Genomic DNA, 24,173 nt, shown 5'->3' on the forward strand with positions numbered 1-24,173 from the left:
TCCCAGCCCCTTCTTCCAAAGCCACGCGTACGTGGCCCGTGGCCGCGGGGCTGCGGCTGCCGCTCCTCCCTGCCCCGGGAGCTCCCTGGCTGTGTGCTGCTCTGCTGCGGGCTGCACAGCTCCTGCGGCCCCTGCCGCCGCTCTGCCTGGGTGAAACAAACCGGGCGCTTCATTTACGCAGCTGAACCCGTGAGCTGCATTCGCAGGCAGAGGAGAGCCCAGGGCGAGGCGAGGCAGGCTTTTCCTCCCGAGGGCTCCTGCCCTGCACTGCAAGGGAATATATTACCCATGTCTTCTTCTGCTCCGCGGTGAAGCAGTAAGCAGCCTGGCTTACTGAGCCACGCTTGAAATCTAGGGTAGGGCTACTCTAATCGGTTCAGAGTTGAACCAGCCTCTGCTGTTTCTGCACCGCCAGGTGCTACCGCATCAGCTCGGCACGCTGCGGTTGTGCTGGGAACGCAACGCGGCACAGGCTGCGCCGAAGCTGCCGTCCCTCCCCAGGGTCCCGCATTTATAACTGCACAGGCTGAACAGGTGGGCCAAGGCAGCAAGCCTGATACACGGGGGCATTTTTCTAATCCCAAGCCCACACCACCATTATTCAGTTTGGGATTTTCTGAATTTCCAGTGCTACGCAGATGACTGAAGCCTTCAGAATTAAATCCTTACAACAAATGCAAGAAGCATTTAAAAATTACTTAGGTAAAGACTTCTTACTTGTACACACTTGTTCCCCCTCTCAAAGGTTTTTTCTGTAGTGCTGTAAGGAACTTAAAAACAAAGACTTTCCTCAAACTCTGCTGCCTACCATACTGCTGGGGCGGCCTGGGCTGCGCGACGGGAACAGCAATCCTTTGGAGCCAATGCATCAGGTGAAGGAAAGGCAAAGCTTTATTGCCACTATGGGTCAACAGCATTACATCTTACTACACAAGTGTAATTAGCAATTACTGGCAGCACAACAGCCTTTTTCTGAGTTTCCTCTGCCTTGGCTCTGAGTCATATCTATGGTTCATCTCCAAAAATACATCCTCACCTGGGGCTTTGTATTGGGGTAAACAAGAGAAATCTATCTTTGTGTTTTAACAGATCTTGCTTTAGCGAACAATGACAAATCAAACTTGATGCACTGGCATCCACATAGGTCCAAGTGCCAATGCATTTGTCCCAACATCTGTGGGGGTTCCCTCTGGGGTGAGGGGCTGTTCCCCTCCCTGTGGGCATCAAAGTCCCATAGAGTGACACGGCTCCTCGACATCCGCAAAACTCCAGTATTGCTTCAATAATTTAAGAAGTGGGTTTGCTCACCTGCAGGTGTTGCCTGGCATTTTCAACGGTTCTCCCTCACTACTCTCGCAATCGCTGTGGGCAGCACTTCTGTAGCAGGAAGCAAGAGAACTGCACATATTTACCACCACAGTGCAGACATGTATGAAGGCACATAGATAAACACAGCCGAGCCAGCTCCACACGCAGAAGCATGGGACTGGTGCCTCAAGGCACGATTTCCCCTTTGGAACATTTACATGGCAGCTGCCCAGACCCTGAATCTGGCAGGTTTTAGGAAACAGGCCCAGTGCTGCAGGTGTGGCACATCCTCTTTGTGCACCGGTCATCCCTCCTCTGCCACAACCTCTGCACGGGGACGGACACATGCAACAGTCCCTCAGGCGTGCAAAGGTGGGGAGGAGCAATTCTTCTTGCACTCTGTAATATTCCAGCTAACAAAGGTGAACCAGAACATATTTATTTTCAACTTCTGATGTTGCAGCTCTCCCATCCGCACTATTGATCTATTAAAAGGACAAGATTAAATTCTAGAGAAGATGTGGGGTCAAATAGCATTGGCAACTTCTTCCCCGAGACTCACACTGTGGCAGCCTGATTTTGAATCTGCTGTTTTGGCTCCAAAACAGAAACTCTATAACCTGGCTCTAGAAACCTTGCCCTGCAATAGTATTTGTCATCTTCCCAGAAAGGAAATTTACAGTTTGAAAGTGATGTTGCTTTTGTTTTTATCATAATCTCTGTGTGCTGATAGGAGTGATGGAACACATCGGGAACATTGGAAAGAGGGGAAAAAAAATAAGGATGCACTATTAATAAACGGGCATTTGCAGGAGATTAGTCAAGCAGCAGCAAAGGCTGCATCCTGACAGTGCCAGCTATCTTCTGTGGTTGTCAAGACAGGTGTAATTTTGATTCACCGTACGGAAATTAAACCAAGCATCCAGTCTGCACTGTTCACAGCTTCTATTCGCAGCATCCCCCAACTAAGGCTTAAGTGAACAGATAACACTGCAACAGATAATAGCTGTGACTGTGCCCCTCGAGCATCACTTGGTTCACAGTGAAAGAGGAGCAGAGTGAGGAAGAGTATGTTCTTCTGGAGTTGCTCCTGCTACCCCCAAGTCAACGCCAAGAACTAAGGTTTGGCTTCAGGGAAATAACCATGGAAGTCGCTGGGCAGCACTGCTGGCCTTTTGCCCTGGTGGCAGCCCAGGTGGACGACCCCGCAGAGCCCCAGGCACCCCGAGGCTGGGGGGCCCGAAGCCACCCTCTGATCGCATCCCGCTCCCCATCCCCTCCCCGAGCCACTTGGCATCTCTGCACGTGGACAGCATCCAACAGCGACCGCGAGGCTGGGCACCTCCTTGAGGCACACGCACCTTATGGGAGAGGGTGGCTGGCTAGGGGAGCTCGAGGATCTGCCACCTCCAGCGTGGTCATCGTCTTCCAGAAAACACAGCAGCCTTGTGCTAGCTGCGCAAGAACTTTGCACGACATTTGTCAAGGATTTGGTCAGGTGCAACGGGACGTTCAAGTTTGCACTGAGCCGGTGGGATGCTCAAACGCTTACTCAAGTTGTGCCGGCCGTGAGGTGAGCGGCACATCCAGGAGGCAGGTCTCCAGCCCACCACACGCAGTGCCGCTCAGCAGCGAGCGGCAGCGCGGCGTGGATGTCACGGCAAGGGGCAGCAGGGGACAGGAGGAGGGAAGAGACAGCAGGGCAGCTCCTTAAAAAAATCATACGTAGGAGGGAGGACTTCGGCGCTCTCAAGTCAGACTTCAGAAAAACAAAACCAGAACAAGACGATCAAGAGAGCCTTGTGCCTCCAGAAGTATAACTGACCAACATCCTAGGACGTTCACTCTGTCTTTAAAAGAAGGCTTCAGACAAAAATTGTAAGATAGCTGACTATCTTGTGACAGGTCTAAATAAGAGAAATTTGGGCACAGTCTCCTGGTAGCAGGAAAAACTACTGTCATGTTGATCTGGTTTATCATCTAACACTTGAAACTGAGAAACTGTTACACTTCGTAGTTCTAGTGAAATACAAAAGGTTTCAGATTTAAACTTCACCTTAAATTATTCTGACTGAAATTTAGCAGTCTCGAACTGACATCAGATATGCAGTGTCTTAATTCAGCGTCTCAGTTATGAAAGCTTCACTGGCACTTTTTCTTCAAGGGTAGAGTACGGCTACCAGCACGTACAAAATTATTTCTCAATAAACACTTTATCATCTTGCACATGGCATTTTCTTTTATGGACCATTTATTTTTGTATTCCAACATTTTGTAGTTACTTACATGCCTGAATACAGTCTTACATGTTCTTATGCAGTGTAATATATGGCGCTTTAAAGAGTTTGACTTTCCAGTGACTACGTTTATCAGCTGTTCCAAGCTTGTTTTGACAAAATGTTGCAGAAGCACGAAAAATAACAAACACACAAGAATCACTAAACCCAGAGTTTGCTGCAAAGTGCGTTTTCTAAGCAGCATACAGGGATTCAATTGCCACACATAATGATTGCGGGTAAATTCCTGCTGGTTATTAAACCCCCGGTTACTCTGAGAGCCAGAGTTCAGGGCTCATCATTCCCAAGTAACTAAATGCTGACAGCCTTTGGAAAACTGTTCCTCTGAAAAGCAAGACGGGAAACTTAATGGCCACGGATTCAGACCCAGGACCTTCTCAGACCCAGCACCGCCTGGGCCCCAGCTGGGGGAGCCCGGAGGGACAGACGCAGCCCAGCGGGTGCCCGCCTGGCACCGCCAGCCACCCAAAATCTGCCTTCCTTCGGAGGTGCCACCTTCACCCGAGTCAGCAGCTCATCGCTGTCAAACGCCGACAGCTTCCACACCTGCCCCAACAAAGTCCACGCTGGCCAGCTCTTATTTATATTGTACAAATTAAAGTTTTTTAGGCTTAAAAGAGGTGTGGGTACATTTTACATCCACACACCCTGAAAAAAATAACAAAGAAAATTTCCAAGCATCCTGAGTGGCAAGCAGAAACTGTTAACTATTTTTTTCCAGGCTGAAATTCCACACCAAAATAAAGCTTTCAACCCTGAAGGGGTGCAGAGATTTAAAAAAACCAAACTGAACTTTCACCTCTCGAGTCGAGATGTGCGGTAAATTTGAAGTACATTCAGGGGCTGGTTCACGTGAAGTTCTTTTGCATCTCTGCACGTCCTGGCTGAAGTAGCGAGTCACAGGCATCAAAGCCTCGTCTGCGCAGATTCAAGAGTGTTTACTTCAAAGAGCTGAAGAAGGGAAGCGAAGACACCAGGGTACCTTTGGCACTGACCCAGCATCGTGATTGGAGGTTTCAGGCGGGTATGTCACTTGTCTATCCGTAAAGGGAAAGGTAAAGCCTACATAGATGCTGCGAATCCCCAGAGGAAAGGCACCGTGGAAGCACAACGTGCTGCTTTAAGCTCCCAAAGCACCTGGATATGGCCACAGCCAGCGTTTCCCAGAGCTGTCCAGCTAAACAAAAAGCCACGCGCAGCCAGTTTTGGGGACCCAGGACTGGAGAAGACATCCCTGGGCACCAAGCTCACTCCTCTGCTGCTGCTGAAATAAACTCTCTTTGTAATTTTTCTTACCGCCCTCCGCCCTTCTAGAGCTATTTCACAACCTTTGGCTTCAACTTAGCTTATTTACAACTGTCTTATGCATATTTCTCCTCACGACTGTACTTTTATTTTAAGAAGCTCCCTCCTTCCCCTGGTGTTTACAGCCAGCCCCATTCTCTCTCCAACTTCATTTTGTTAGGGACTTATCTAAGCTTTCAGTCTCTCCTCAGAAAATAGCCTGTTCCCTAATCATCCCTGGCCCTGCTCCAGTTCGAATTTATCTCCCTCAAATGTGGGGGACTGGCTCTGCGTAAACTACGACAGATAAGATGGCAGGAAGGCCTTGTAAACAGCATCAATACTGCTTTAATTTTTAAGGGAAGAAACTCCCCCGATTCATGCTGGGACCCCGACTCTGTCACTTCCAACATTTCCACACCATTTCCCCAATAGCACAAGAGGAAGCACCACACAGTACCACCTTTCTGTTTCTCCACCGCCCAAGGGTAAGCCCACTTCTCCCACGCGGTGGTCTAACCCCCTTCGTCACGACCATCCCTGCCGACCGTGTTTTACCGGCGTATGTTCCCGACGTACCCGTGTGCTTGGCACCAGGCTCACAAAAAGGTCCTTGCTGGTCCACCTTCTCTCTCCCTCCTGAAGAGCTTCACTAACAACCTCTCCTCATACCAAACAGTGTTAAAAGGGAACTACTACTACCTTCTTATGGATCTCCTTTGATACCAACTCCTCTCCCCAGCTGCACAAGAGCCTTCTGCAGACGGGGCCCGGGTGCTGCACTTGCCCCTTGGTGCTCCTCCCAGCCTTCTACTGGCAGCTGTTGTCAGAGACTACCAGGCTACCTAGATTTTCACTTAGATTTATCTAACACGGCTGGTTCTCAGCCCCACATCGTCATCCATGCAGAAACAGAAGCATTTCTTTAAAACTCTGAATTGCAGATAGCCTGCAGATCTGCACTCCTGCTCACCAGGGTGTCACCGGACCGGCGTCCTGCCAGCGCTATTGCCAAAAACCTTCCCGTACGTTAAAAGCACAGCTTTGTTACATTGAAGACCTTGGCATCTCCCATGCAGCCAAGCTGATTTTGCTGTTGCATTCATGACCAAGGTGTCTAAGACAGACCGACACCACTTACAGCACCGTGAGTGCCGATTCCTGTTCACAGCCTGCTCACCAGCAAATAAGCCACCCAGCTGAGCTTGCCATAACATTAACATATAGCCTGCACAGACATTTTTAGCCATTTCACAATTACATATAATTAAAATGTTTTTAACTACAGATTGTCACAAGCCTGTGTATTTAAAACAGCTCCTCCTTTTCAGTATAAAATGCAACTCCAGAACTCCCTAATTTGAAGAATAATATTAATAATCATAATATCACATGCTTGAATACTCTAATTAAACCAGCCTAGATCTGACCAGTACTCAGATGGACTCCGTGCAAGGTAAAGGCAAGGCAAGTCTGCAGCAGGGCATGTGAGGAGCTCCAGAGAGTCATGTTTTGAGCAATATGCAAACCCAGAAGGCAGTGACTACCAATTATCATCTCCTGTGGCACGTTTCCAGAAGCAGTAGGTGTACTCCTGGCCAAAACCCAACTCTAATTATACAGTGTCCACCTACTCCTAAATTTCATCTGCAAGTTATTTCTCATGTTCTCTTTATAAAATGTATTGACTAGGGTTACTGGCACAGAACAACTGATGCCTTCTGTCCAAGACCGGGTGCATTTGAAGTGTAGGACCCAATTCAGATTGTTTTTATTATTTCCCATCATATTATTTGGACAAAAGACAGAATATTATTAACCAGAATTGACTAAGTCAAAGAGAAGCTTCACTGTAAAGAAACAAAGCTAGATATCACATCCAAGTTTTTACCAAGCTTCCATTTCTTAAATCAATGTAGATTGACAGCTAAACCTCCAGGGTCTGCCATCTGCCACAAATGCTTCCTACCTCCCTTCTTTGTTCTAAAACGGTCTTATTTGGGCAGCAAAGATCTGATCGATACCAAGATGAGCAATGGCAGCGACAAAACAACAGCCATTCCCAGATTGAAGTGCCTGGTTATCTACTGGTTTTCAGTGCCAGAATGGAAATACATTATTCTGGATACCCCAAACTGCATTTGTGAAGGCTGAAGCAATGCTGAAAGCCAGTTAATTTGAGAACGCTCTGGTGTTAACAAAAATCAATGCTTTTAAGTCTTAGCCTTCAACAGAGAATCTGATTTATTTTTTTTCCCCTCAAGTGACTGCAGAAGCACCCTGTTTATTCCGCTGCAGCCTGCAATCCCCTTCCTATTAGATTCATACTCATTTCAACTGAGCCAGAACTATATGAACAGGTTATGCAGAAGAAATTGGAGTAAGAGAAAGATTTCCTAAAATTACAAAGAAGGATCCTTAAAATACCATGATACATTGGGAAGGAAGCATTTTCCCAACTGTTCTGTGCAAACTATCAAAAACAGCTCAGTTATTGGGCTAAAAAAAATAAGTCAGTGCAAGACATAAGGAAATGAACAGACACCCTGCGTCAGCTAACGCCTCGTGCCTCAATGCTCTCAGCATCACAATGCCTCTGCTTCATGAATGCACAAGTAACACATAAACAATGTTGGGGGGGTGTTGTTTGAAGGGATTTTGTTTGTTTGAAGGGTTATTCTTACTCTCAAATATTCATTTGCTACAGTTACAGAATTAACAAGTACATGTTTAAGTCAGTCATAGAAATACTTACAGACCAAATAATTATCATCCTTCTAGACACAGAGTGATCTATGTTCCAGTAGGTAAATGGAAGGAAAGTGATATAAAAAATCTCTTCACCCAAAGCAGCCGAGAACTTGAACAAGTAGTAGTAGAAGTAGTTCTTCACAATATACTTCTGCACGCAACCCTGGAAATGAGAGGATTTTAGAAAGTTTTAGCGAATTAGCAAATTAATCAAACACTTCAGATATTTTAACTGTTACAGTTCCCAGCCCTTAAACCAAATACTTTGTTGGAACAAGTGTCGAGAAATGAAGTTCAATTTTTATAATAAAATGAAGACTATAGCGATAGCTCAATTACATTTCCTGCAGATCAGAAATCTATTCAAACTAAGGGTAGCAGTAACATTGACAAAGATTTTCAAGAGATCGGATCAGTCTTTCCTCCAGGGAAATCAAGTATATTTAAGAAAGGGTACTGGTGCATTCATTTTGAAGTTTCTACATCTGTAGATAAAGAGAGGCACCATTGCTTTCGCCAGAAATGCGTTTTGAGATGAAAAAAGTAGACTGCAATTACTGAACCATTTCATTTAAAATTTGCCTCATTATAGCAGGCAAAGATTACCCTGCTAGTCCCTGAAATTTGCCGTCGGGTGCCACTGGTAACAGCATCCCCTGCACTGCCCTCAACACCGGGCTCTTCCGACCCCGCGCTCCCCCACGGCAGGATGCTCATCCCATGGCCCCGCACCGAAATGCCGGGGCTGTAAACTACAGCCCTTACACGTGAGTCGGCTCAGCAATCGCAGCTGCAGGAGCTGATCCGGGGGAAACAAGGCTGTGCGCGGGCAGAGCGAAGAGCTGCCCCTGTCACCACCAAATTTTCGCTCCAATATCTTTAAGTAACAACAACCAGGTGTCTCTTGAAACATTACCAGCAGATATATTGCAAACCGTATCAGGTGACACTGTTTACGACTTTATTCATTTTATTAAGCTACAGATTTCACTGTCCTCTGGATTTGGCAGCTAGATGATTTCATTAGATGCACCCCACCTAACATACTCATTTTCTCTCTTCTCAAAGGCTGCACCCAGCCCAGCAGAGCTGGGAAGCCACACAACAGCGTATATTAAGGCCATGACTTTGGTCACTTGGGGCAAGGTTTGCTGTGCTGCTGTGCCGTCTGGGACTAGTACACCACTAAGAAGCCTCCCACCCTGTTAGCAGGAGCAACATGCAAGTGAATCCCATTTTATATAAACACCTGTAGACTTCAGAAAAAAGGAGATATATATGAAGAGGATTTTTGATTTGGGGCAGGAGCAAGGGAGGCAATCTTGTCTCTCTCCATCTCCCCAAAAAGAAAAAAAATAAAATATGGAAGTTGATGTGTAAATATGAGATGAAAGAACTTCCTAAAGATGAAAGCTGAGAAGAGATCATGAAGGCTTCAGCACAGACACACTAAGTTGAGATATAGCTTTGACATAAGCTCCTAAAACTCTAAGAGAACAAACTATTATGCTTGGACTTGACTGTGTCACGAATCTACCAGAGAGAAATCCTCATCCTACATGCTAGTGAGAAAATGTAAAAATCATCTAAGGAGTCTAGACATGCAACTGTGACTCATTGTAAAAGCCATTAGAAGTTCCAGTCCCTTAATCTGCTTTCAATATGGAGATGAGGCAAACCGCATGAAGACAACAAAAGCAAGATGGAAAGAAGTTGCATCCATTCACCTATCACAGAAAAAAACCCAACAACTTAAATTGATTTTTGCATCAATAAACAGAAAAGATGAGTCAACGCTTTTGAAACACTGCGGTCACAGGAGTGTTCCCCCATGTATTAGTAATAGAGGTCACAGATGAGTTACCGGCATCCCTCTAAGATAATTCAGCAGTATGCTATGGCTGGCCAAATGACAGAGCAATGAGTCTAAGTGTCTCAAGTCTCATAGGCCACTTAGAAAGCACCCCCAATGCAATTAGCAATTCTGATGCTTCTGTCTGAGATCCTGAAACCATATTTGGCCATACTTACATTGCCCCAAAGAAAGCTTTCTTCTGGCATCGCTAATTCCTCAATTAAGCATCAGTCTCCAGTGTATTAGGAATTACGTGCTCGTGCGCTTTAGATCAGAGATCACCAGACATATCCCTAAGGTCACTCTTTTATACTTGGACTCGTGGGACAAGGGATAAAATTTTAAGTCCAGTAATCTGCTTTGTGGGAAAAAAAATAATTTTTCAGGTTCTAAAAGAAATCTGTAGTTAAAAAATATTTCCAGGCAGAAGGCAGGGCCAAGTCTTTCCACGTTATTTTTAAAACCTTTCTTTTTCTTTTTTCCTTTCTTTTTCTATCAGAAATCACTCCCCACTTGTCTGGTTGTTTTTTTAACACTTTTTTTTTTTTTAAACACTACATCAGCAGTTGTGGACAGCCCAACACGTGAGGCGGGGGACAAACAGATCACACCTGTGACACATGATGGTAACAGCCACGTTAGGCGTGCAAGGTATTACAGAATCACTCCGCTTCATTTGGGTAGTGTATGGTAATAAAAAAAGCAATGTTTTCATTCATTGTGATCCTAAAGCATTTTAAGTACAGAAAGTCCAGTTCATACACCTTTGCACCCTGGCCCATGAGACATCTATGTTCGGTTGCAGCAATTAGCTCACATTACTATTTATAGCCATTATTTCTAGAGAAAGCAAAGACTACTGTGCTTTATGAAGTGCCTTCCTTTTTTATTCTCATTCTAACCCGTGCAGGAAAAAAACATTACAATTATTTGTGTGAATGTTTAGCATCTTCTAATACTTTCAGAAGTTTATTCAGTCTCTACTTTTAAATAACTCTGAGCTTTAGACTTGTTTATATTTAATGTACTGAAGTGACCTGATGCCTCCCACAACCTCTGAAGCACTTTCAGCGAGTCAGCCTCTCCATCCATCTCCATTACTATTCGGTCTGGATCAGAGGAGTTTTAACGGGCAGTAACAAAGGCTGTAGAGAAAGTCAGAATTTTAAGAACATTTCAGAAGCAAGGTGTAATAAGCCACGACATTCGCAGACACAGAAGACAGGTAATTTCACACAAACGACCTTTCTCATCAACTATAAACTATCTATTTTGAAAAAACTTAACTGCTCAAATTACAAGAGACTTACACATTCATGTGAGTCTCTATAAATTAAATACTCACCTGAAGTATTGGCACAGAAAATGGCTATTGGAGGTCATCCTAATTTTGCAGTCTCTGCACACCGGTCACGGGTGGGTTGCCCACAGCAGGTGCTGCCCCATGCACACTTGGGGGTCCAAGTGCAGCCCCTACGCTGCTGCAACACCCACCCAACCTCCCACGGAGCGCGGGAGCATCCCCAAAGCCTCCCTGCTGAGCCATAGTGACAGGGCCAGCAGAGCAAACCACCACCGTGGTGACTCTTGGGAGACACTAACACAATGACACAGTATAGCAGTGTGCTGGTTTTGGCTGGGATAGAGTTCATTTTCTTCACAGTAGCTCGTATGGGGCTATGTTTCAGATTTGTGCTGGAAACAGTGTTGATAACTCAGGGATGTTTTAGTTCCTGCTGAGCAGTGCTTACACAGAGTCAAGGCCTTTTCTGCTCCTCACCCCACCCCACCAGCAAGGAGGCCGGGGGTGCACAAGAAGTTGGGAGGGGACACGGCTGGGACAGCTGACCCCAACTGACCAAAGGGCTATTCCATACCATATGGCGTCATGCTCAGCATATAAAGCTGGGGAAGAAGAAGGAGAAAGGAGGGGACATTCGGAGTGATGGCATTTGTCTTCCCAAGTAATCATTACATGTGATGGAGCCCTGCTTTCCTGGAGATGGCTGAACACCTGCCTGCCCATGGGAAGGAGTGAATGAATTCCTTGTTTTGCTCTGCTTGCGTGCACAGCTTTTGCTTTACCTATTAAACTTTCTTTATCTCAACCCATGAGTTTTCTCACTCTTACCCTTCTGATTCTCTGCCCCATCCCACCGGGGGGAGTGAGCGAGCGGCTGGGTGGGGCTTAGTTGCGGCTGGGGTTAAACCACGACAAGCAGGGATCCATAATCTTACACAGTACATACATAAGGAATATTTAGCCTTTATAGCTGAAGTAAAGGAACAGCAGCTGAACCACTAATGTAATGGATTTAAAACATATTTTTAGGTAGAGGTATACCCCCCACAAGACAAAAAAAAAAAAGCTATGTAAAGATACCACTCCTTCCAATAGCTGTAGGATCTCTCTCATCAGAACACTAAAAAAGCACTGGCTTTCCCTGCCCTGTCTCTAGAGACAAGCTTTGCAGCATGAGACACCTAAGGCTCAGAGCCTGACCCAGAGATACCATTAACCAATGTTTTGTGCTCAGCTCTCAATTGCTTTGGATCTTTCAGAAGATGTGCATGTTTAATTAAAGTTCTTGAAGTCCCTGGCTTCCCTTCCCTTGCAGAAGATCAGGAATTTCCCTCCCAAAGCCCCTAGTTAATGCATTGTGATACTTCTCACTTAAGGGATTTTTTTTTTCCTTATGCTACAAAAGGGCACAAAATTGAGAGAAGCCACCAAAGACCAGGCACAAGAATAAAAGGCCAAAATTTCCCCATCTAGATGCTGCTGTACACAGAGACAAGAGAAATCAGACAATTCAGTCCCACAGTGCAGTACTGTGTGGAGTATAACCAGTGGGAAAAAAAACCTTCTGTATTGCAGTATTCCGTATAAGCAGTCAGTTTTATGCCACTTATGTTTATTAACTGTACCCAGTTAATAAAACAACCTATGACGTCACAACCAAAAACTAGGTATCGGTGATCAGATTTTGGAAAATAAAAAAAAGCAAACCCCATGATATCAAAGGCTTCAGCTCTTCCATCCATCTGCACAGCTAAGTGCCAAACAATTTCAGAGTTTTCTGAAGATCCAACATGCAGCTGAGAGCGGCCAGTAACATCTCCAGCACCTATGCATTCACCCCTCTTGGGAGCAACAACGCTAGAAACTCGCCGCTCCAAGGTGAAAGAACAGGGTGGCCAGGAAAAAGGGGCTGTGCCCCAGTGGGAGATCCTGCTGTGGCCGTGAGCCCCTCGCAGGGAGGGGTCGGGGGCACAGGACCGCTGGTGAGGGAGGAGGCAGCAAAGGAGGGACACAGGCACACGGAAGAAACTGCAGAGATGTCAGAAAGACAGCAGAAGGGAAGGCAGTAGCACACAGAGCCTACAAATGCACATAAGGAGCCCCAAGGCCTGAAAAGCTTACCTAACCAAGCTCATAGATGTACAGCTTCCTGCTCTGTTCAAGCACTTTTAATCAGGTAATTATTTTCTTCCCCACCCCCCCCAGCCCCCTCCAGAATGTGATGCAGCCAGTTAACAAGAGCTGTTCAGGTTTATATAGCATCCTTGCTGCTGGAGAGACAGCTAGAGCTAACTGAAACCTGAGAAACGTGGGGACAGAGACAAACAGAAATCACGAGAAAACCCTCCTTCAACGCTATAAAGTTCTGACCAGCTCTGCTATTACCAGAAGGGGCTTGTCGGCTGCTACACAAATATGCAACGTCCAACTGGCAGCTGTTGCACACGCATTGACAGTGGCATGCACTAATGGCATAATGATTAGGGACATGGCCTTGAATCATCATCTGATGCAGAAGCAAGACAATCCCTGCATGAGAAGTAACAACGTGCGAGCTTCAAGCCAGACAACCATAACGCTTTCAGTAGTCTCAGGCACAGAACAAGCAGAGAGTCTAAAAATCAGGCGGACTTCTGGTAGCATTTCAGTAGTTTTTTTAATTCATTCGAAGCACCAAAAAAGGCCATTAGGTAAAGCTCTCAGCAAGGTACTTCAGCAGAGCAGTGCCACACGGCCAGCAGCACTAGGGACGGCTGGAAGCTGTTAGGCTGAAATGGACCAGGCTTTGCAGGACCAAAGGCCGAGACCAGTCAAGCGGGAAACAGGAAAAAGGTGTGGCCAGGACTCCCACCAGCGCTGCCATGCTGGGCACAATGGTCGCCCAGTCGATGTCGCACCATTCATCACATCGTACATCAGTGCATCTTCATCCAAAGTTTCCCCTCCAGTCTGTAAAGGATGGTCAGCTGAGACAGATACACACACCTGTACGATCAACGCACACTCAGCACACCGCAGCTGGGAGCAGTCCAGGACATAGTTAAGACACCTCAGTGTATCCCTGAAGATTTCATTTTTTTAATCTTCAGGTTATTTTCCCAGTACTCTGGTTACTACTCAGGAGGTAGACTGGGTTACTTTTCTTTACATTGCTCTTGAAGTAACATAATTAGCCCTCCTTCCTTCTGTTGAAACAACACAGGTAGATGTAACAATCTGCCAAGCCATTTAAATATAAAGTGGAATAAAATAAGACTAGAGTTGACAGAGCACTTGCTTAGGCAATTAATAGGAAGGATCAATGAAAGAAAAAAATTGATTATGTCGTCTTCCTAAAAGAAAGCCTTCTTAATTAAAAAAAAGAAAAAAGAAAACCCTGTAAGTGTCTTTTAGAGACATAGGGGAACGGCTGCTAACAAGACAGAGTGCTTGTGAAGGACTATGCCTGCAGTCAGCTGGAAGGACAGCCTCGTGTTTCCTGAAAGTCAGCCTAACCGATGTCTAGTCCAGCTTGTCCACCAAGGACGGATGGTTTACACTCCCATCACTCGACAGAAGTTTGTCTAACCTGTCCTTACTGACGCCAATGGTGGAGGCTCCACTGCTTGCTCCAGGCGATCTCCGTGTGCTTTGCTCTCCCTGACACCTAGCCTGAAACTTTCTCACTGAAATTCAAACCTATGACTATTTTCTTATCTACTGCAGACAAGAAACAAATTGTTTCCTTCCTCTGTAAGGCTGACACAGGAGAAGCTCGTTACAAGTGTTCAAAAAGGACGTAACTGTCCTCTCTTTCACTGCTTAATTGCCTGGTACTTCTTACAAAAGATATTTAGCATTTTCCAGACACAGCACTTAACATGCCTGCCCTGAATTACAGTGCCCAAAGATCAGACATGACACAGTAATGCTGAAGGAACAGTCCTGCACGGTTTCATTCATTTTGCAGGCTGTTTTCAGAATAGCATGCCACCACTGAACCATGCTCAACCTGTGATCTCCTCTAATAATTTTTTTCCTCCATTAAAGCACTACCAAGACTCTTGTTTCCTATTCTGTAGTTGAGTATTACATCTGCTTGTTCAGTAGGTATCTGCACCTATTGAATAAAGTCAGTTTTCAACCATACCTTCAACTTGATGAGACTATTTGATTTCTGTGTTCTTGTTCTCCAGCCTACTGGCAGCTTGTCGTGGTTTAGCCCCAGCCGGCAACTAAGCACCACGCAGCCGCTCGCTCACTCCCCCTCGGTGGGATGGGGGAGAGAATCAGAAGAGCAAAAGTAAGAAAACTTGAGGGTTGAGATAAAAACAGTTTAATAGGTAAAGCAAAAGCCGCGCACGCAAGCAAAGCAAAGCAAGGAATTCATTCACTCCTTCCCATGGGCAAGCAGGTGTTCAGCCATCTCCAGGAAAGCAGGGCTCCATCACGCGTAATGGTTACTTGGGAAGACAAACGCCATCACTCCAAATGTCCCCCCCTTCCTTCTTCTTCCCCAGCTTTATATACTAAGCATGACGTCATGTGGTATGGAATAGCCCTTTGGTCAGTTTGGATCAGCTATCCTGGCTGTGTCCCCTCCCAGCTTCTTCTGCACCTGGCAGAGCACGGGAAGCTGAAAAGTCCTTGACTAGTACAGCAGCAACTAAAACATCTCTGTGTTATCAACACTGTCTTCAGCACAAATCCAAAACATAGCCCCATACCAGCCACTACGAAGAAAATTAACTCTATCTCAACTGAAACCAGGACACAGCTCCTCCTAAATTCATCTCACAGGCGGCATGCCTCTCACTTCCACGTGGCTATGAAACCTGTTCTGAACAGCCTCTGTACTCACCACTTTCCATCAAAGGGTGTTGTTCGTGGCACTCAAACTTGCAGGCCGTTCAACTTCATATGTTCCTTTCTTAGCAGATGCCTGGAGAGTTGACATCCATGATCACTACCAGCACATATGCTTTGGAGCTTGTGCTAGTTGCTAATAAAAAGGCAAGATCATCTGATCTTCTCCACACAGTAGTCTCATGGTATCAGAATGACGTTTCAGCCCTTTTCTTCCAATATCATTCAGAGAAACCCAGAGAGGTCTACCTTCCACCATGGTCTTCAGACTTGTGAGCAAACACCTATACACACATCCCTGACACAAAGGGTAATGCCTGTGTGTTTATTTCCTTGCACGCTCCTTATAGAAGGTTGTCCCCCTCATGACTGTTCCAGTTGCCCAAGTAACTCCTCAGACATCCAGTTCTTACACTTTTGTTTTTAATCACTGATGAATGTCAACAGCAGTTTCCTGCCAAGAAAGCTGCACAACACCGCCATAAGTAGGGTTGCGTGCGTCTACTTCTTGATGAGCACTGTGAAGGCAGCTCACCTCCCTCATCCTCTCAGCAAGCGACCAGCCCTGCTTTGCCAGCCAGAGGTTAAGCAGGTTGGACACAGCTGTTTCAGGTGCCCCTGACAAAAGTGGTGGGTGAGCTTCCCATGCGCTTCAGCATTCTCCTGCATTCCATGAAGAACTGGCTGATTTGTGCAATAAAGAAGTAACAGGGCAAGAGAGAGGCAGGAGAGGGAAGAGCAGAAGGAAAAGGCTTCCTTCCTTCCTGATTTACGGTGGGAGAACAGGTTTGTTTAATTGCATTTTAATTCGTGAGAATTAGGTTGCAATTTTGTGAGGTGCACCACAGAGTCTACACCTGAAAGTGTCTGAGGAAGTAATTTCAAGGATTAGGTAGCTGCAATGTCTGTGGACAGAGGGGGGAAAATAGTTATTGAATAGTTAAATTCAAATATTGATATCAAGAAAAAAATATTAAATAGTTAGAAAATTGAGTTAATAACCAGAGAAAGTAAATTACAGAGGGCTCAGAAGGATGGGGACTCCTGCTTCGAAACGGAGATCAAAAAAATCCCTCTGAAACTCAACCGTATTTCATATCTTGAAAGGTTGAGTGTTACTAAAAGCGTTTTTGGATAGAAGAAGGATGCGTCACACAACAACAGTTTTCAAACTGCACAGCATTAGACAGCCACCCTGCCCACACACCAGCTCCCTGCGAGCACCACCACCTCTTATTTTTGACTTCCTGCCAAAACACATGAGTCAGAGCATTACTAGGACTTGCATGGCTGCTAGATACCCAGGCTGCTCTCCAGAGATATGGAGAAAGAAGAGTGGGAAGCCCCCCAGTTTGTTTTTCCCCCAGCATGCCTGGGTTTGGGGACCTCCCAGCTGATGGCAGCCTAACCTAACAGAAGCATACAGGAATGGCCAAATGACCAAGGACTTCAATATTATGTTTCTTTTCAGAGCAAAAAGCTTGTTCTTGTGTTAAGTTTTCTGGTTTCAGAAATTAACTATAGCCTGTAAATTTGACACCATAGATTAGTCATGTATTTCTACCCAGCAGCGTCCTGAACCCAGTCAGTCTGCTCCTGCACAAAGATCGTTTCCGTGGTAGAGGTCTATTTTGAGAGGCACGGAGCAGCAAGGCTTCGGGAAGATAAATGAGTAGAGTAACACCATACCATTTTCAGACAACTAAATTATTATTTTTTTAATCTGTTATAATCAAGCAACAGCACAGGGAGAAGTGACTGTTTCCCCAGCAGATAGTTCCAGGATTCAAGTCAAAGAGCAGTTTTCTAAGGGAGTGCCGAATAAGGCTTCAGGTTAACTGTCATTGCAAATATGCCAGTCCCGGGTAGATGTGCTCCTGGAAGGCGGAGACCACTGTAAACAGGAAAGGACATGGTGTTTGAATTGCAGCCGCGACTGTAGAGAGGCATGCTGGAGGACACCTCAGCAGCCAGGCCCTGGGGACGAGAGCCGTAGATAAAATGTTCCTAATTCACTTGCTGTCTCATTATTAGTTGCAATTAGTACAGGCCATGCCGGTCAGCTGTTTCCTATGGGGAAGCACACAAGGAGACCACCGGCTGACCCGATGTCACCAACAAGCACTGCTCAGACAGCCAGGATCTCTCACGCCGCTGAACAAGTGACTCTGTGCATGAAGCCCCCTTGGCCCCCCAGCAGCCTCCATGTGCCAGCACTGCTTGGCACATGCTTGCACGGTTTAACACTTCAATCTGTGCCAGTTCACTATGCACCCTGGCACCTCACAGGTAGGGGTGACAGTGGCATCACAGCCGCCCTGCCATACATACCCCCTTCTCCTCCCTAGACCTCTCTTACAGTGTTTTGCTTATTCTGTCCTCTGCTTTGTGTCATATATCCTGGTCCATGGGCCTTATATTTGTCAGAGAACAGGTTCCTCGCTGCTAATGCCTCTGAGCCCTTTCCCATGCAAACATTCGATCTTTGGGGCACGGCTGAGGTGTCTGACACTTCTCCTGGAAAATACAGTATCTCAACGTTCTCCTTTTGCACAGAGGAATGTCAACAGGGAACACCAAAGGCAATACACCTAATTAAACTGGCTAGCAAAAGTAAGCAGTTATAATTATGTCAAGTCGATCTAGCTGCAAAGAAGATAACAATGACCTGGTCTGCTGCTACAGAATGACCACACAGCTTTGCGCGTACCAGAACTGGCAGGGAACTCTATTAGCAGTAGTTTGCAACAGCCAGTTGTCTTCAAAAGGAAGGACTAAACATACTACTTTTTTTTTTTTTTACATCTAGTAATAAATATTCACAAATATAGTAATAAAATAAAATAGTAATAAATTAAGAATGTGGCCCTATATTAAAGCATTCACTTACCTCTAAATCTAGACCAATAACAGTTTACCTTGGAAAAATAAGTTACAGGTGCTAACTATACTGAACTGATATGAAGCCCTATAGAGCAGGAACTTGAATAGCCATTTTAAATAAAAATCTCATAGTTTAGACAACACTACCCGTACATTCTAGACCTTGGATTTACTTGCCATAGCAGTCAATAGTCACCTTCCATTGCCCAGACAACCCATAAATATTCCCTGCAGAGCATATACACGAGGTAAAGTAAAGGAACTGGCTGTCCAAAAGAACTTTCCAGGAAGAACAGATTTTCTCTGACTCCTCACGCATTAAACCTACCCCTGTTCTCCAGAGACACAAAGGAGAAAAATGACAGCAGATGAGCTTTTATTCTTCTGGTTGATATCTGAACTAATGGCCCAAGACATTCAGCAGAATTATAAAACAGTAAGTGGCTCACCTCCAAGTACTGGAATTAATCCTAGGATCCTGACAGCTCCTCACTACGAGGTCCAGCAGCCTCCAAAAAGATGACTCAGGCTGTCAGCCGGGAAGTGCCGAGTCACGAAGCACCTAATCATCGGCGTAAGGACTGGGGCTCCCGGCGCAGCCCCCTGCACCACCACCCACCTCGCCAGCAGCAGCTTCCTCAGCAGCAGGCACCCACAGCCACACAGGATACCTATTACAGTCAGCAAGTGAAGTTTCACAAACCTTTATTAGCATCAGGTGTTTCTGCAGCAAGATCTAGAAGATGACTAGACACTGGTAACAAACAGCACGGGCCTAGCTTTGCTGTCTGTTCTCTAGAGGGGACACTGGTCTTCTTGCTGAGGAGCAGCAAACCCAGCACTAACAGATCTACACAGGGTTGCCACACACTACTTGAATCTTGGATGTGACTGTACTGTCATCTTCCCAAGGACCATCACTCATAGGGCTGGCCAAAACCATCCGACGAAACTGTCTCGTTCATACGACTAACAACATCCCTTACCAGCTGCTTTCCATGGGAACCTTACAACAAAAATCAGACACATGCAAGACAGGCGAGCTCCCTCATCCGCCACACCAGGTAGGGGAGAGCTGAACACGAAGTACCAGAGCAGCGGGAGCGATGCTGAGGAACGTGAGCCTTGTGCTCAGCCCATCGAAATAAGAAACTGGATCTCATGTTTCTCCAGCTGCAGCTCCAAACTGAGGAACTTCCAAAAGTTCAGCTACATTCTCTAGGACAAAGTGCTAGGACTTGAGGCAGAAATACCTTGCTGCCAGCTCTCCTAATGGTGCTCGTGGGCTGTTCTCACAAGGGTTTGTCTCACCTGCTGAACCTACCTCAGCTACTGTCAGCTTACTGCTGCATGGAAAGGGAAACAACGTGAAACCAAGTAAGCCAGTAACATGATTTTAAAAAGAAAAGCAAGATTCTGAGGCTGATGCAAAAATCTATTGCAAGGGAACACCACAGAAGAGAGACTTTGACTCAAGCTCTAGAGCAAGTCTACTTCAAGTTACCAGATATCCCATCACAGCAAAAGCAGTGCTGTCATCTGTGTCTTGCCAGTAATGCACTACATTTTTGGGGACTGCAATACATCTGAGATGGATGTGCAGTTTTCACCTACCTTTTCCATTTCTGTTACCATCACCTTGCTGTTATCCTGGTTATTATAGCCTCCTCACCTAAGGCACGAGCAAGAACTATACAATCACTAAACACGATCGGGCAGTTTGTGAACACTGCACCAGTTCAGAGCAGTTCTGACAGTTAAGGTATAACTACAGAGTAAATACGAACTGTACTCTTTCAAAGGCAGAAAGACAGATCTCAAGAGATGATAAAGTATCTGGGAAAAGGAAGAGTGGAGAAAAACAAACAAATCTCTACAGAGAACTTTGAATAAGAGATTTTTTTTTTCTTTGTTCCCTTTAATTCAGGCTATCAATTTCAGGAGCAAAAGTCAATCAGGAGGTTACAGATAAGCAGAGCTCTACTTTTTAAATATATGTAACATTTATTTGGCCACTCACTAAAACACTGGACAAGTCTTTAGAAAGTCAGTTAGTATTAAGTGTGCAACTCAAGGACTTCAGAGCATCAGGAAAAGATCTCTTCCAAGCAGTTTCAGAAAGAAATTCCCTGTGAAAACTAATATTCGAAAGGAGTACAGAAAACAAAGAAATATTAGCTAGACACAGGATAATTACAAGAAGTTACTGTCTTGTCTTCCATAGTAATAAAGCCCAACAGTTCCTTCACTAAAAGCCCATGGGTTCAATATTAAGTCCAAGCCAGGGCATAAATCCAGCTAGCATGTTGGACTAGCACCATTTTGTATCATCCTCAGATACCTGAGTTTTCACTTGAAGTATTAAAAAGTGTTTCTAACTGATCTGGTAACCAAGAGAAAATCAAGAACATGGGCTAAGCAACTGATTCAATATTTAAGAAACACATGCAGCCCTCGCTGTCACACCTAAGCATTTAATTCCTTGTCTCATCATCTCAGGGCAGCTCCTGTTGGGTAGACGGGACTGAATTACAAAGATTCAGAAATACAGCCACTCATTGCGCTACTGACCACTGTAATGAGGCCTTGCTGAGTTGTTTTTTTTAAAAAAAAAACCCACACATAATCTGCAGGTTATACATAAAAGATGACGCTTATGCATCACAAGTAGCACTGCTGGCAACAAATGCATGCAGGTAATTAAAGGCCTCCTTCTCCCAGATCATGAGCTATCCTGCCTCATTACGCTCCTGAGGGATCCCCCCTTCTCTCCATGCAGTATGGCATCCATCCCTCCCAGGTATGTCCATCCCCTCCCAAACCACCACCAGCTGGTAGCCCTCAGCTCCCTTTCCCCAGAGTCCCTCCAGCTGGGCCACCTTGGCACACGATCCAGCCCACATCAGATGCAGGGGCCAGAGAGCTGGCCCAGAAGAAAGGGGAATGTCCTAGGGAGATGGAGCTGTGGCGGCCCCAGCATCTGGCCAACCATTCACGTCATCTTCACTCAAGCACTCAGTTATATACTCTGTTTTCACAGGTATAACCTCCTGATCATTCAAGAACTTACACAGGAAAATCTGAAAGCTTTTAAGACTACTGCATTGTGACAGTAAAGACAAAGGAGTATAACCTCATAGAAACCTTCTGTCCTGATAATACAGACTTTGAAAGCCCCAAGCTTCAGAAAGGGATGCTCAAGCTGAGCATCCAAGGTCACCAGGAGCGAGACGCAGGGGCAGTGCTTAAGCACCTTTCTGCAAATGCCTGCAGCCAAGAGCAAGAAAACACCACTGTCCATAGAGAGTTTATGGCCAAAGACTTTGCTATGTGTATTAGACTCCTCCACTTCTTCACAGATACATCAGGGCAACCCCAGTTCATTTAGCAAGAGCAGTATGGTTTTTGGCATAAGGAAGATCCAAATTCACTTTCTGCCTCTCCTGGCAGGTTGCAGAAGACCCTCTTTATATAAATGGATTTTCACAGAACAGAGAGAGTCTATCTTTATAATTCTAGCACTTCATTGAAACATTGGTCAAGCCATTACTCCCATCTCTATTTTCTTTGAATTTGAACCCAACTTTCACATGCTTCAGAAGTGAGTGTCCAAATTATGTGGAAACAAACTCTTCTGCGTTTATCTCCAGGTCTCATGAAGTCTTACCCGGGATATATTCACCCTTCAATAAAGGTAGTTGTTTCTTATTTTGTGAAACCCAAAACAATTGCTCCAGGTGAAGTGAACGGCTCCGTTCGTGGAACATTAACTTGGATAGGATTTTAGTATCAATACTGTTACGTTAGTCATGTCACTGTTCAAAAGCAAGTAGTGAAAAGAAATCTTTTAGTGAATTATCTGCATAATTTACTGTAGAGTTCAGAAGTGAACAGGCTGAAGGACTACCCCAATTTTAGTGTCTTCTAATTGAGAAAGAGTCAAACAGCAGCTGATGAAGAATTTTAGATGCCTGAAATGGGAAACCAAGCACTAGATGTAGATGAGGGAAGGGCAGAATAGTATGAGAGGGGAGGAGTGGTAGAGTTGCGGCGTTCACAGCTGGCCCACGTTTACTTTGCGGGTAGAGTTTGGAAGACCATTATCACACCGCCTTTCCAAAAGGCACCACAAAGCCATCCGCTAATGAATTAAAGTCATTACAGTAAGAGAAAAAGCAGGTCATCCAACCTGTACACATCGGTTGCGTCATGCCCTTCCCTGTTCCCTTCAGATACGCAAGCGAGTTACAGACCGTGCCATAAAACGCCGAGACCTGCTTGGCCCGAGGGAAGCGCAGGGAGTGCAGCCGATCTCCATCACAGCCCCCGCCGCAATAAACAGAAACGAGCTAGCACAGGCCTGGGCAGCAGCGAGGGCACGGCTACGGCAGAGCCCCTCGCCCGTGCCGAGCCCCATCCCATCCCATGCGAGAGCAGCAAGAAGCCGTGGGTCAGCGAAGCACCACGACGGGTGCAGCCCCGGACGGAGAGAGATCCACGGGAAATGGAACTGCGCTCCCAGCCGCTGCCCCCGGGAAAACGTGCATCCCGGGGCGAGGCCGCGCGGCCGCAGAGCTCCTCCGGGCCCCGCTGCAGGCAGACCCCGCTCACACCCATTACCTCATGTCGGGGGCGCCAGCGATGGGCGGTAAGCGGAGGACCCCAGAAACGCCTCCCCGGCGGGGCCGGGCTGATGCCGGGCTGCGGCCCCGCGCAGCGCTCCCCGGCACCGGCGCGCCCTCGCAGCCCGGCCCCCGCATCACCCCTCCTCCCGGCCCCTCGCCCGGGCAGGCGGCGGGATGGGGAGGGGGGGACCCCCGGGGAGCCCCGGCGCGCACGGCCGCGGGGGGCGGCTCTGCTGAGTCACGGCCGGGCCCGGCCGCCCCCCGCGGCACTCACCTGCGGGCCGCGGCCGCTCCGCAGCCCGTTGCGGGGGCCGCGGCCGGCGGCTGCCGAGCGGCGCTGCGCGCCCGCGCCGTTGCAGGCGCCGCGGTCCCGGGCCCCCTCCGCGGGGTCGCCGCCGCCCTCCTCGCCGGCGGGGAAGAGCCCGCAGCAGCGCTGGAAACGCGCCACGGGCTGGGAGCTGCGCAGGGTGCCCAGCAGGCAGGCCATGCTGCCGGCAGGCTCCGCGCCGCGCAGGGCCCCGGCGGCCGCGGGGCCGCGGGCAGGTGCGTCCCGCCCCGCCCCGCCCGCCAGGTGCGCCCGCCCCCGCCCCCGCCCGGGCGCCCTCCGCCCCGCCCCGCCCGCACAGGTGCGGCGCCGCGCCCCGGAGCGCCCCCTGCCGGCCGGGCCGTGCTCTCCCCCCGCCGCCCCCCGGCGTCAGTGGGAAAGTCAGCAATCCCTCTTTTTTGTCATTTTTCCTCCCATGCGGACGCTCTTAAAATAAAGAATATAATCTGCCTTGAGACGAGCACAGCCCGCTTCCTTAACCTAACGATGAAACGCCCTGAACCTCACCAAGAGCTTCGGGATTTCCCTGGAAAACACTGAGACGTGGGTGCCATGAAAAGGCAGGTGAGGACTGCAGGGGAGAGCCTCGTCCCCTCCCTACGCTGGCACTCACACTACGGCTGCTCCGGATGGAAGGGCTACCTGGGCTCGTCCCCCATCAGTTCCCCTCTTGGGTGTAAAACGTACCCTGGGCTGG

At 47.1% G+C, this 24,173-nt stretch overlaps 1 protein-coding gene across 1 annotated transcript in view; it reads right to left on the reverse strand.

Moving 5' to 3' along the window:
- Positions 1–23,638, reverse strand: part of SGPP2 (sphingosine-1-phosphate phosphatase 2) — a 38,515-nt gene extending 14,877 nt beyond the window's left edge. The window contains exons 1-2 of the mRNA XM_075507365.1: positions 23,426–23,638; positions 7,645–7,803 (exon numbers count right to left, since the gene is read on the reverse strand). Of these exons, the coding sequence (XP_075363480.1) occupies positions 7,645–7,803; positions 23,426–23,638 (372 nt within the window). The remainder of the gene's footprint in view (positions 1–7,644; positions 7,804–23,425) is intronic.
- Positions 23,639–24,173: the final 535 nt, after the last annotated feature.

Source organism: Mycteria americana, chromosome 7, assembly GCF_035582795.1.
Source record: "Mycteria americana isolate JAX WOST 10 ecotype Jacksonville Zoo and Gardens chromosome 7, USCA_MyAme_1.0, whole genome shotgun sequence".
NCBI lineage: Eukaryota > Metazoa > Chordata > Aves > Ciconiiformes > Ciconiidae > Mycteria > Mycteria americana.